A 14,216-nucleotide genomic window follows, 5' to 3' on the forward strand; every position below is an offset into this window, starting at 1 on the left:
CCAAGCCCCCACCTGCCCTTACCTGAATTTCCTGCTTTGGCACAGGGAGGCACAAACAGCCCCATGGTCCCAGGCCAGAAGCCCCTGCTAGGCAAGGGTTTCCAGCTGTGGGGGTGCAGGGCCATAAAGGCCTTGCTGTTGCAGAAGTCTGCTGTGGCTTCCCCTGGGTCCTACTGCCCCTGGGTCCTGTCATCTTTGACAGGCAGCCAGGGGCAGATAAATATTAATTTTCTAAATTTTTGGGGGGCCCTGTGAGAGGGATAGAATGGCCTGGTGGGCCATATCTGGTCCGTAGGCCATATTTTACCCACCCTTGGCTAGCATGTAGTACCATGGTATATACATTGATAGAGCAAGACAAGAAAAAAAAGAACCAAAAAGCAATCTATTATCTCAAAAAATCAAAATACCATTAATTTTACTACAAAAGCCTATGTGAAATTCTTAAGTGAATGAGTGTTTAAAACATTTCTCCCAGTATCAGCTGACTTGAAAATGCAGATTCCATGCCTCCTTTTTCTCCTTCAATGTTGCTGCCTCCCTCAGCCTCTGCAAAGGTTGCCTTTCTTAAGAAAATGAGGGTCTGACCTTTTCCCAGGAAAAACAGTGAACTCACAGAATCCATGGCAGTTAGTTGCTCTTTAAAGAGTTTCTTTCTCACTTGCTTTCCCATCCATCTCCCTTTTTATTTTGGCACCACTCAACATGCTAAGGAGAAAAGGTTCAGCTATTGCTGTCACATTCCACTTCCCCTTCCCGCGCTAGGCCACATGACAGAGTCCCTAAAATGTCAGCAATAACAAATCCTTATTTATAAGGACTGTGGCTTCATCCCAGAAGATAATTACAGAATTCAGTCCGGGTCTGATGATTAGATAAAGTAAATGGCTGTAGATGCATTCAGTTCAGCAATGCTCTACTGGTTTACATTAGCTAAAGACTTATCTCTTTCCCTTCCCCTTCCACCAGCCTGCAGTGGTATCTTAGATGTTTCCCTTTCTTTGGTGGGACAGGGAAGGACAATAATCACACATTTCAAGATCTCATTAGTGGTGATTCTGTTTTAGGTTGTTCCAGCCACTCGGGCTTTGTCTAGAGTAGGATTTTAAAGTATGTTAGGCCATGGGCACTAGATCATTTTAGCATCATAAACTAGTAACTTCTAAAGCTCTAGTCAGGACAAGTCAAATTATTGTGTGCATCTAAACTGGCTAACTTAAAATCCAGGCTCCCTTTTATGTGATCTCACATCACATCATTAAATTCTTGTCAGCAATGTTTTACTTTTTATCTCCTGACTTGTTCAGTAGCTGTTGGATGAGTGTTTAGGAAAAGTAGCCTTTGTTTCTATTAAAGTCTATCTTACTGAACAATAGCTGTGCTATTCAGCATTCCTCTGGTAGCAGGGCATTTCCACTCTTTCGCAAAACTAAATGTAAAACTTGATAGCTTCCCTACAACTCATGCAGCCTGTAAAATGCAGAAGGAAGCAAGCCATGAGACAGCAAAATCAAAATGTGAGGAGTTGGGGGGGAGAAGCCTGTAAAATTAGATATACAAGTACTGAAAATCACAAAGGTGAAAATGGAGGTAAGAATAAAAGAAACCTGGAACTCCTGTACCCTTAATGTTCTCCTGAAGCACTGAGCAATGCCATTTGGAAATTGCTTAGTTTTGGAACAGTACTCTCAATCTTTTTTTTGTTCCAAAGTGAGCTGACACTGGTGCAGCTGGTGCACAAATTAACAAAATGAAAAAATCTTTGTTTAGAAACACAGGGAAAAAACCTCTATGTTTGCCAACCAAATGGAAAAAGAAGTTGTAGCCAATGAAAATTTCCCAAGCTTCACAGAGCACGTTACAAAACTGGGCTTGGAAAGACTGCTACATAATAAAACTAGCTTTCCCCTTTTTTCTCACTGTTTAAATAATTATCCCTCCCTTATCTGTTGAGTGATTTGAAACTATGATAATTCCAGTGCTTTATGTCTGGTATAGACTGCAACTAATATCAGCAGTAATTCCTGATTCTTTTCATACTAGACTATCACACTGGCTGGTCTTAGGGTCTTCTCTCCACTGCCTGTCACATTGGGTAGCAATTTACAACCATACAAAGTGAGAGCAAAATATTGGCAATCTGATTTGAGGACATTTAATAGCCATTTACAACTATGAAAAGCAAGTGTAACTGAAAAGGCAAGAATCAGTCCCTGTGTTGAACCCTTTAGTAACAGTTGCATCTAGAACCAGTAACCCAAGCTAGTATTTTCAGACTTGAAGGAATTCTTGTTAGATGTGTCTATAAAACACACCCACCTGTTAATCTCATTTCTCATCTGAACTACTGCAGCCTCTTCTGCAGTTTCTTCAACAGGTCACTGTCATAGTTGCCTTCCCTGTCCTTTGTTCTGATCATGTCACTCCTTCCTTGAGTCTCATTCTTGCCACCTTTTTCCTTCTATCTCAAACTCTTTTTCTTTATGTTCAAGATTTTGACCAGTTGATATCTCAGTACTGATCATCTTCTGGGCCTCCTTTCTTGTGCCCAAACTCTGCCACATCCTTTTACTTTCATCTCAATGGACAGAGCAGCCAGGGGGCATGTCATGCTGGCTGTTGGCAACAGCCTCCAAATCAGGAGAAGACGGTGGATGAGGACTTCTTTAAACATTTGGAAGCTTCCAAATTTCAGGACTTGGTTGTCATAGGGGGTTTAAATATTGGGACATCAGCTGGGAAAGGAACACAGCAGTGCAGCAATTCCCTGGAGCGTGTTGGGGATAACTTTTTGAGAGAGATTAAAAAGGAAGGAAGTGCTTGACTTACTGCTCATAACCAAGGAGGAATTGGTTGCAAATGTGAAGGTGAAAGGTAACTTGGGTGGCAATGACCTTGCAATGATAGAGGTTAAGATCTTAAGGGTATGAAGGAACAATCCCTTGACAATCCCTCGATTCAAGGATGATCTCTACCATGGCTCATTGGTGGGTCTTGTGATGACTTAAGGGGTCCAATCCTTGAGCCATAGATTCCATCCACAGAAGCTGTAGCTCTTTCTGCAGGAGAAAGCAGTCTGCAGGTTGGGATTCCTCTCCTTTTCCTTCCTCTGCTTTCTCTTCTCCGCTTCAAGGGCAAGGCACTTTACCTCAAAATGAGATTCTGCATGGTTGAAGTTATGGTGCCATTGGAGTCATTTGGCAGCCAGCACCTCCCAGCTCTTGATGTCAGCATCTGTTTTTTTTGATGTATGCCTTCAACATGGCCTTGTTTGTGTTGATTACTTTGGTCTTTCAGTGAAAATGACTCAGATTGAAGAACCCTCCATCTCTTCCATATTCAGTGTCAATTCTAGGAGGAAGGCAGTCCTTAACAAGAACCAGGATGACTGTCAAAAAAGGTGGAAAACAGAGTTGGGGTGATGATGCACCCTTGCATGACCCCAATTTGGATGACAAACAAATCTGTCTCTGATCCACTACATAAAATGGTTATAGTCATATGGTCATGGAAGGGCCTCAAGACCTTGATATACTTTTCAGTTCATCCAAATTTGGCCAGTACTTTCCACAAGGCTTCACTATTGTGCAGTCAAAGGTCTTGGCAGGGCCAATGAAAGCCATATACAGGTTCTGACATAGTTCCCGACAGTTTTCCTTGACCTGGCAGACAACAAAGATTATGTGAGTTGCTCCCATAGGATTGTCTGAAACCACACTGAGATTCCAGCTGGACTTCCTCAGCAAGAAGTAAAAGATGGTTTAGAAGTGAGCATTTTCCCTGCTGCGAAAATGGGGATAATAGCTTGATAGTTCCCACACACAGACTTATCTTCTTTCTTGAATATAATCACCATGTCGGGATGCCTCAGGTCCCTAGGAACCTCTTCATTGTTCCAAATTCAAAGAATAAATTCATTCTCAGTACCAGTTCCTCACTGCCAGCCTTGTAGATTTCAGCAGTTGTGCCATCCGGTTTAGTAGCCTTGTTGTTCTTGGTTTCCTTGATGGCACCCCAGACCTCTTCTAGAATAGGATTGGTGAGGGATCCCCTTCCAGAGTGCTAGTTGATGGACTTGATGGGAGTGCCTTAAAGTGCTCTTTCCATCTAGCTTGGATAATTTCATTGTCTTTAAGGACTATTGAGCCATCCTGCAATTTCAGGGAAGTAGGACCATAGGAAGTTGGGCCACCAATGGCTTTTGTTACCTGGAAAAACCTATGCATTTCATGTTTGTCAGCATAGAGCTGGATCTCCTTGGCTTTAACTTGTTACCACTGATTTTTTTATTTCCTGCATCTTCCTTTGAACTTCAGTTTTGAGGAGCTGGTATGTCTGCTTCTGCTGAGATGAGGTGTCATCTTGCTGAACAGAATGAACCATTCTCTTCTGGTTAAGGAGGGCTTGGATATCCCATGGATTAAGCACAGGCCAGATGGATGGTGGTTTTAAACCTGTCTCCAAGTTCCTCAAATGTTGCCTTCATTTGTGGACAGGGCAGAGAGCTTTTTATGGAGAAATTGTTGGAGGTCCTTACAGACCTCTAGATCTTGAAGAGGTCTATCACAAAATGATAGAATTCAAGATCTTAAGGGTAGGAAGGAAGGAGGGCGCAGAATAAGGGCACTGAACTTTAGCAAAGCAGACTTTACCAAACATCAGAAACTGGTGGGTAGGATCCCCTGGGAAGCAAGTCTAAGGGGAAAATAAGTTCAGGAAAGCTGGCTGAACTTTAAGGATGCCCTCTTAAGGGCACAGGAGCAAGCTATCCTGATGTGATGGAAGAATGGGAAGTGCAATAGGAGACCAGCCAGGCTAGACAGCAATCTCTTCAATGAGTTGGAACTCCAAAAGGAATCTTATAAAAAGTGAAAATTTGGTCATACTACTAGAGAAGAGTATTAATTTCACACAGGCATTCATGAAGAAGATTAAGAAGGCCAAGGCATTTTGAGATGCAATTGGCAGGGGACATAAAAGCAGTAAAAAGTGCTTCTAAAAGTATGTCAAAAATAAGAGGAAGAGCAGAAATACCATAGACTCTTACAAAATGTGGAAGACAGCAGAAAAGGCTGAAGTATTTAATGCATATTTTACATCAGTCTTTACGAAGAAGGTACCAAATGATCTTTGGCAGCAAATACAGGGCAGGAGACAAATAGCCTAGAGTAACAGCAGAGCAGGTTAGGAATTACTTAGAGAAGCTAGATGCTATCAAGGAAGCAGAGTCATATTGAATACATCCAAGGGTACTGAAGGAATTGGCTGAGACAATTTCAGAGCAATTGCCTGAGAACTTGTGGAGGTTGGGTTAAGTCTTGGCAAAGGGCAAGTATAGGGTCCACCTTTAAAAGGAGGAGGAGGAACCAGGGAACTAGAGCCCCAGTCAGCCTGCCCTTAGTACCTGGAAAGATCATGAAGCCGGTCTTCAAGGATGCTATTGTGAAGCACTTAGAGGAGAACAAAGTGGTCAGAAATGGCATGGATTCACCAAGAGCAAGTTATATCTGACCAACCTGATTTCCTTTTATGGCAAGGTGACAGGTTCTGTAGATGGGGGGAGAGAAGTGGATGTGGTATACCTTGACTATAATAAGACTTTTGACATTTTCTCACAACATTTGCTTTCAACAAGCTAAGGAAATACAGACTAGACAAAAGTACCATTAGATAATTATATAACTGGTTGCGTCATCATACTGAACAAGTAGTCATCAATGGCTCGATGTATAGTTGGGAGGAGCTATCAAGTGGGGTTCCCTGGGAGTCTGTTTTGGGACCTGTGTTGTTTAATATCTTCACTAGTGATTTGAATTATGATATCAAATGCAAGCTTAGCAAATTTGTATATGACCCCAAGTTGTGTGGTGCTGCAGACACCCTAAGGCTAGGATCCAGAATGGTAGACTGGAGAAATAGCCCACAATCAGTTAGATGAGATTCAACAAGGGCATGTGCAAAGTGCTGCATTTAGGATGGAATAACTGTGTGCACTAATATAGATTGGGGAATGACTGACTACCACTGCAGAGAGGGACCTGGTGGTTACAGTAGACCATAAACTGAATATGAGCCAACAGTGTGCTCTTGTTACCAAAAAAAGCCAACAGTGTACTGGAGTTATTAACAAGAGTGCCACTTACAGGGATTCTGGTTTTCTCTGATTAAAAAAAAAAAAATCCCCAATTTTTGGATTTAAAAAAGTAACCCCAAATCCACATTTTTCCATGATTAAAATTAAACACCACTAATATATGGATATAGATCTATATAGACACAACCTATGAATGGGAGTTAATTATATTAGCACCAAGATGCTCATCTTGCTGCTTGGACAGTAAGTCAGGGAGGATAGGAAAGGGACATGTTTATTTAATTTAGATTTACCCTTCAGAGCAAGACTTATGTCATAATTCTACAAAGTATGATGCAGTAATCTGGGTGCCAAAAATAGGGTTTGTGACATAACTGATTGCAGAAGTGAGTTTGGGCCTGTACTTCCAAACCCCAAATTCCCTAAGTTTGGGAAACTTAAGATCTGGAGCTGAAATTTGCCACTTGAGTCAGTCCCTGGCTTTTAGAGGATCACTGGAGACCGAATACAATAGAGGATATGATAGACGTTGACCAAGCGCCTCATCTTGCAAACACCTAACTTAGCTTGTCAGAAGCTTCTAAATCACCTCCATCTGCTCACTGGGTCCATTTTATATGCTGAAGTGTTTAACAAATCAGTCTTTGCATGCTCAATGTGGATTTTCTGTGTTTTTTTGTGTGCTGGATACGTTCTGGCTACTTTAGGTGGGTGGAGAGTTTTCAGACATTGCTCTCAAACAGATGAAGAAATATGGGAGAATTGCAGTGTGTGGAGCCATCTCTCTATACAATTCCCAAGAGCCCCAGAAAGGTATGCATCTTGTTTTTGTCTGTCAGGTTTTTTTGGGGGAAGGAAGGGGCAATAGGCCCTAAGCTGTTTAAGACTGATGATATATTATAGCATTTGCTCGCATCTGCTGGACATGAGCAGGCAATAAAATACAGTATGTGAGAAGAGTTCAAGGCAAGAGAAAGCCAGGCTAAGAGTAGTTGGCTCAGGGTCACTTAATGACATTTAGTGGTTTTTACCAGCTAGATCTGGTTTAGGGGAAGTGCAGCCTATATAAGTGATTAGAAACAGGCATTTCTGCTTAATGATAAGTAAGGTACACCCAATAACCCTACAAAATAGATTTCATGTTAATATTAGTAATGAAATTGAAATAACCTATTAGGCATATTTCTATTTTCTAGCCTTATTTAGCAAGCTTTTTGAAGCTGAGCCTGGTAATTGAGTATAAAATGCAGGTTCAGCTAAAAATCTTTGCTGTTTAGCTTTGAACTACAGCTCTTGCTAAATGGCCTAGTTGCAGATTAACCAAGAAAATTATGTTCTCTTTGAAACTTAGTTTTTAAACCTAGCTAAGAAGTTCTTTTCCCTGACAGGTTGGTCAACTTGTTAATAATGAGGATTTGATTACTTGGCTTGATACGTTTTACCCATATTTAAACTCACTAGAATGAGTAGTTGATTTGGGTGGGACAAGCTCCACAAACCTGCCTGAGTCCCCAGAACACTGCTGAGGACCAACAGTATGTTACAGCAGAGCAAACATGGCTGTTTGTGTCCCTTTGTTATGTATTGAACCTTGAGAATACTTGTTTAGAATACTTCAAAGCTGATATGGAATCTCACTAATATAAAATCAGTCCCATAACTGTTTTAGTAGACCTTGCTTCTGCTATGGTTCCATATTACTTTTATTGCAAGATAAGTTTATGTTGGATTAATGGAGCTTGATCAGTTTATGGAAGTGATCACTTGATGCAGTTGCAACAGCAGGAACTAGATTTGATGACCTAGGATAGGGGCGACCCACCTGTGGCATGTGTACCACAGGTGGCACAGGCAGCCTCTCTGTGTGCCATGCAGCAGATCAGGGAGGGGACAGGCAGCAGAAAGCAGAAGAGCAAATCAGGCAGGAGTAGGGGATTGGAGTTGCACCCAGGGCTGGTATGGGCCTAACTTTGTGGTATGTCTGCCAAAAAGGTTGGCCCCACCTGACCTGGGAGATTCCTTCTTGCCCTGTGAAACCCCCAGTGAAGTCAGTAGGAGTTGGGAGTGAAAATTAGGCTTCCTACATCACTTTCAAAGGTACCTTGGAGTACAGATCCTGTCATTTTTCACTGAGACTTGGGTTTCTAAGGCTCCCAAGTCCATGTAGGCACTGTTGAAAATGTAACCCTTTACTGCTGGGGACAGGTTGGGTTTATATATGTATATATATGTACATCACATTAAAAAGCAAGATTTGTGAGATTTTTCCCCCTCAAAAAAGATTAAGCATTTGAGCTGTTGTGCAAGAAACTTTGCCTTAAATCTCCCTAGGGCAAAGCAAAAGCAAACTAAAGCCACTTTACTCCTAAACAAATCCTTCACACAGATTTAAATGCACTTTTTAACTTCACACCTTTAGGTATTTTGCCTTTAAATTTCCTGGCTGTCTCTATGTAAAAAAAAACCAACCCAAAACCTTTACTGAATGATCTCACTGAATAAGTCAAGCATGCAGCCTTGAGTTGGTTACTCATTGACTAGCCTCACTTTATCAGCGTCTGAATTGGAAAGGCCTCTCCTTATTACTTATTTGGGTTTTAAACAGAAGTAACACCACTGTTATTTTACTTGTTCCTCTCTCTTTCAGGACCTTATGTGCAAACTCCAATGATCTTTCAAGAGCTTTGCATGGAAGGATTTCTTGTCTCACGCTGGGACAACAGGCGTGAGGAAGGTCTGAAGGCACTGTTAAAATGGGTTGTAGAGGTAAGGGATGATGGTTTCTCATAGTGCAATTTGTCAGTTCAGGTTGACATTTTCTTCTGTGCAAAGACTCTTGTCTTTTGTAACAGATGAACCATATCTGAAGCTGTTTTTCCGTGCCTCAAGCATAGGTGAGAGTAGGGCCAAACCAGGCTGCACAGTCAGTATGGAAAATACAATGGATCTCTACAACTAAGATGTGTTGCACCCAAGAGGAAGAAACCAAGCGTCAAATACAGCTTGGTTGCTAGATGGGCAACCAGCTGAAAAAGGAGGCTGAGTCGGTAGCAAGGAACATCCCTAAGTATACATGCAAGTATACTGTATTACAATCACATTCCATGCTGTGCTTTGATTCAGCCTCTGGCCAATAAAAATGTTCTGTTTAGAGAGAATACAATTTCTCTCTTACACACTTCTTTCCTCTTAAAATGATGAGACATAGTATAAAGCTTCATGCTGTGTGGCACTTGGAAAGCCCAACTCCTTCATGTAGTACTCTAAATGAAAGATAAGTTTCTAGCCCTCATGGTTACTGAAAAAAGCTGGTAAGTTTGAACTGTAAAAGCGGCAAATGTCAAAAAGTACCCAAAGATTATTTCAAGCCTCATGGTTTTAGGCAGAGGGCCTGATTCAAGACTTAGAAACACTTGAGGTTTGCTGTATTACTAGGGCAGAGGGACAAAGTGTATCTCTGTAGAATTTCTTTAATATTTACTCCACTCCTGAAGATGGTTCTTCTAGGCTGCTCTAGAAATGCCTGTCACTCCAAAAAGAACTATGGCATCAGGTGGAAAAAGAGCAGTCGACATGCCATTAAAAGCAGAACTCTTAGACAATATACTGATATAACTTAATTTTACTATCCAGTACCCTAAGATACACCAGCTACAGATATAGCATATTATTTTAAAACATTGAAAGAAGGAAGGATATAGATGCCTGAACTAGCCTACAAGGTACAACTCTTTGCTACTTCCTGCCTGGCTTCAAACTAACATGGCTGTCACCTTTCCTTTGCTTTAAAATTTGTGGTTATGCAAGTCAAAGAGATCTGGCAACAGTTTAAGTCAGGGCAGGGTGTTAGTCATGCTAATCTGAAGTCAAGCAGAAAGTAGGCTTGAGTTGCATCTTATAGAGCAGGTAAATTAGATGCATAGTATATGCTTTTGAGAGTTTGAACTTGAGTTCACTTCATCAGATGCTGTGAAAGGCAATGCACACAGCAATATATCAAATATCATGTGATCTGAATACAAAATACAGGGAAAGAAACAAAGGAAGGTACAATGAGGAACAGTTTAAGCTACCATTAAAAGTGAATGACTAGAAATTGAAGTAAAATCCCTTTTGTGTGTGTGTGTGTATGTGTGCGCATAGGGAAAAATTAAGCACCATGAAGACATCACTGAAGGATTTGAAAATATGCCAGCTGCTTTCATGGGCATGCTAAAGGGAGACAACTTTGGAAAAGCAATACTGAAAGTGTGAAGGGAATGTGATCCGCTTCATCATGGAGTACAATATAGATACTTTTCTACTACTATTTTATATGGGTAAGATTTATAACCTAAAGGGAGATTGTACTAATGACATATTTCAGTTTTATTACCAGGTAGTCAACCATTAGTTGCCAGTAATGTATAAATTCATTAAGTGGTTCTGGGCCTTATGAGCTAGCATTTTTGTAGTTGTAATCCAACCAATTGCCTAGCAGCACTGAATTGCTTATCTGATGTCTGCAGGACTGCACTGCTGATACGGAATTGCTAAACCAGAGGTACCCTCAGTTTCAGTGAATCAGGTTTGCACAGAGAAGAAGCCTACTGGCAAATATCCCAAGGCAAACCTGAAACAGGCTTGCTGCAGATCACAGCAAAAGCTTCTAAAATTCTTCATTTAAAAGGTTAAATTAGTTTCAGGAACAGCATATGGGGAGAATAGTACCAAATCTTAACCAGGTTGTTAAGTCAGTTCTGTCTTTTAAACATCATTTTTAGAGCAAACTGCACTGTACCCATGATAAATAAACAAACTGGATGTTTTAAAAATATATTACTAAGTTTATAATTACCAATTAATGAAATGTCTCCAAGCTATCAACTATGGATTGCAGAGTTGCATTTTCTTCTAGAGGTAAGAGGCTGGTGGAACAGAATGACCTTTGTGCTTTAAGCTTTTCTTTCTGACTGTGGAGATCTACAATCTAGCTTTATCAAAGGGCCAACTGCATATTAGCATACCTTTGACTTAAAGGTATAGCCCCACAGGCAGGGCAGATTTTTGTTAACTTGATCTGGTCTTAAGCTTGGACCAGGTCCCCAAGTACAAGAGTGGAACTTGAACAGTTACTTCTTAACAGGCTAGAGGAAACTTAGTGGTTGATCTATGTTATTAACTGCTGCAGCTCCTCTTACTATGCTCAACAATAGCTGTACAAGTGGCTGTTTTTACAATAGAAGACAGGACATATGAACTGCAGCTCTGGCCAGATACTCATCTGAATTAGCTAGCCTCTTAACAGAAGAAGGCTGTAAAGGTGGGAAGGAGTCAGCAGTAGTATAGCAAGGAGGGGGCAGGGATCCAGCACCGTGAGACACCAGCCTGTATGGGTATTGGTACTGCACAGGTCAGCTATGTAACAGTGCAGGTGAGAAGCACAGGAATGGTGGAAGCAAGTGCCAGGGGAACAAGGTACAAGGGTCAGGATGCCTGCTCCCTCTTTCCCCAGCCTTCTCATAGTAGGGGACATTTTGAAGGGGTTAAAACATTCACCAGACATTATGGCATATTTGGGCAGTGTCACCCAATTTATCCTTTGGAAACTGCAGTAAAAAGGCAGGCTTTTATATAAGCTTCAAGTACTGCACACAACAGCTGAAGACAAAGAATTGATCATTTTATTGTACTCATTTACAGTTTGAAGGGACAGTTTATTTTTATATTTATTTGAGCTAACGTGATCAGTCTTTAAGTAGAAAAAAGTTACATGCTATAATTTAAACAGTCAACATTTGTTCACACTGTTTGTTTGGATCCACCGTTACATTAGTTCTTTAATATTCTCCTCCAGCTTTTCTTTGTTTGCTCCAGAAAATTCCTTCACCTACAACGAGAAATTTTTTCAGGCTATGCATTTTAGCTCTATTATTAAATAGAAAAGTGATAAATTAAATGCCAAATATCAAATCACTTCCAGTTACACCATTATACTCCTTTGGGGGTGGATGGCTATTCCTGCTTTCCAGCTGCATTTTCAGAGTTTGGGACACTTTAGAGTCTGGTACCCACCAAGTTAAACATTTCTTAAGAACCATGTCTCCATGCCCATTGCAGGTCCCAGCCCAGCAAGTCCACTGCTCTCAACTGTGTCCTTACACTGCAAACTGTCATGATCCAAAGAAGTGGGCTTGGCAGTCCAATGTGTTGACTAGGAAGTGCACAATACCACACAGTAGGACCAAAACACTCAGATGTATGAAGTTTAGATAACCCAGCAAAAAAGCTTGCATGCAACTATTACCAGGACTCAATAAGTAGTTTGCTTTTTTTTTTTTTTATTTGCTATTAAAGTGTTTTTGGTGGGGGTTTTTTTTTTTTTGTTAAGTATGTTCTAGCAACCCATTACTCTTGGCTAGAAAATCTAGGTCTCAGGGTATATTAACTTCCTTGCACTTTTAGTTCAAAAAAGTCATCTGAATTGTGGACAAGTAGGCTAGCTAGCAAGCTCTACTGCTTGAGAAACTGATACAAGTTCTACAAAACATGAATGAGCATCTTTAGCTTCAGAAGACTTTCTTGGTACATGAAACTAGATTCCATTCTTCCTCCCTACCCCCAAAAGATCACGCAAAGCAATCATCTACATTTTAAGAATACTTTCTAGGCCTAAATATAGCTACTATTGATCTGGGTTCAGATTCAAACATTTTAGCAACCAGTGCTCTCCTTCCCTGGGCTGTTTTCCCACACCTGCTCCACCAGGAATGTGAAAACTTACCCGCTTGCCACTCTTGTAGAACAGGAATGTCGGCATGCATTTGATTTGACAATGTTCAGCAACATCCTAGAAGAGAGGAAGTTTCACTGGAATCTTAAGATATAGAACTTTAGTTACAGCTAGAAAGCAGTCTGTTAAAAAAAAAAACTGCCAGAGGACAGACTGGAGCTAAGCATGCACTTGCTACCAGGTAAAGGGGTACATTCAGTGGAGTCTACCAGTCATAGATAAAAGCTATAGTCTCCTCATCTTCTCTAAAAATTAAGAGCCACTGCTCTAAATCTAAAGAAGAGGCACCCCTCAGAATCAAGGCACACCTCCAAGTTTATCCAAATTGAGCCGTACCCCCATTTCAGAGTCTTTGCAAAGGAGCCAGGTAATAGGGGCAGGAGAGTAGCCAGGCAGGCAAAGCCAGAACCTGCCCTGATCCACTTATCTCCTTGCACTTTCTGCAGCACCCTTCAGAGGAGCTCACTCACTTAAAGTATAAGTCACTAGTTCCAGTTTCCTCTGGGTGACTGTTTGACAAACCCAGGATTTTAGGGTCCACTCAGCTACCAGGAAGCCTCATTGTGTCAGGCCCCATTCCAAGCAAGTTGTGAAGATGTACTCCACCAATAGGTTGAGCTACCAAATTCCAAGAAGTGTTCCTGCTAAAAGTTGTTGCTCAAGTGTCCGAGGCCAGAAAAAGAATCTTTAAAAACTGAAGCTTACAGCAATGCATTTGTTATTTCAAATTATGCGTCTCAGCCAATCAAATTTAACTAGTGCAACAGGAAGGGGAAAAAAAAAAAAAATCCTGTTGGGGCAGTTGGGACAACCCTTGGGTAAGCTCTTGCTTAACAGCTAAGGGAATGGATACAAGAGAGAGTTTGAGAAATGTGTATTCTTTGGCAGAGGTCAGGTGAGATTCATAGACATAGGTATTTAGTGCCCTTTCAAGTGATTGCATGACAGCCAATACACTGTTACTTTGTACAAAAAAGCCTCAAGAACATGCACTGTAAGAACTCCCTCAATATGTAATCTTGCCAAATGAGGATTTCTCATGTTGATACAAATTAAAAAGCTGAAGCCATGCAGCATTCCTACTCTATTCCGCCCCCCTCCCCGAGAACGTTTCTAAACTTAGTGGATATTGGCAAAGACACAGCTTCCAGGGAGAAGCAGGGATAAGTTAGACAATCCTAAAAGAGTACAGCAGAAAGGAGAAAGTTGAATTTACATTGGCTCTTGGACTCAGTCCCTGCAAGTGGTTGTACTGTTTCATAGCAGTAGCTAAACAGCTTGCCTGCCTTTTGACATGCCATCAGTTTATTTGTACTGAAGTCAAAAAGGAAACAGTACTGCTCTAGTAAA

At 41.1% G+C, this 14,216-nt stretch overlaps 2 protein-coding genes across 5 annotated transcripts in view; one reads left to right on the forward strand and one right to left on the reverse strand.

The window, feature by feature from the left end:
* PTGR1 (prostaglandin reductase 1) overlaps nt 1-10,965 on the forward strand; it is a 32,721-nt gene extending 21,756 nt beyond the window's left edge. For all 4 annotated transcript variants that reach the window (XM_019555055.1, XM_019555056.1, XM_019555052.1 and 1 more), the window contains 3 exons: nt 6,802-6,907; nt 8,742-8,860; nt 10,238-10,965. In XM_019555055.1, the coding sequence (XP_019410600.1) occupies nt 6,802-6,907; nt 8,742-8,860; nt 10,238-10,348 (336 nt within the window). In that variant the 3' untranslated portion in view covers nt 10,349-10,965. The remainder of the gene's footprint in view (nt 1-6,801; nt 6,908-8,741; nt 8,861-10,237) is intronic.
* A 770-nt stretch (nt 10,966-11,735) lies between these two features.
* The window catches only part of LOC109323476 (thioredoxin-like), an 8,290-nt gene continuing 5,809 nt past the window's right edge, over nt 11,736-14,216 (reverse strand). Inside the window, exons 4-5 of the mRNA XM_019555057.1 lie at nt 12,858-12,923; nt 11,736-11,963 (exon numbers count right to left, since the gene is read on the reverse strand). Coding sequence (XP_019410602.1) covers nt 11,901-11,963; nt 12,858-12,923 — 129 coding nt within the window. The 3' untranslated portion in view covers nt 11,736-11,900. The remainder of the gene's footprint in view (nt 11,964-12,857; nt 12,924-14,216) is intronic.

The sequence above is a fragment of the Crocodylus porosus genome, unplaced genomic scaffold (assembly GCF_001723895.1).
Source record: "Crocodylus porosus isolate Cpor-Errol unplaced genomic scaffold, CroPor_comp1, whole genome shotgun sequence".
Lineage (NCBI taxonomy): Eukaryota > Metazoa > Chordata > Crocodylia > Crocodylidae > Crocodylus > Crocodylus porosus.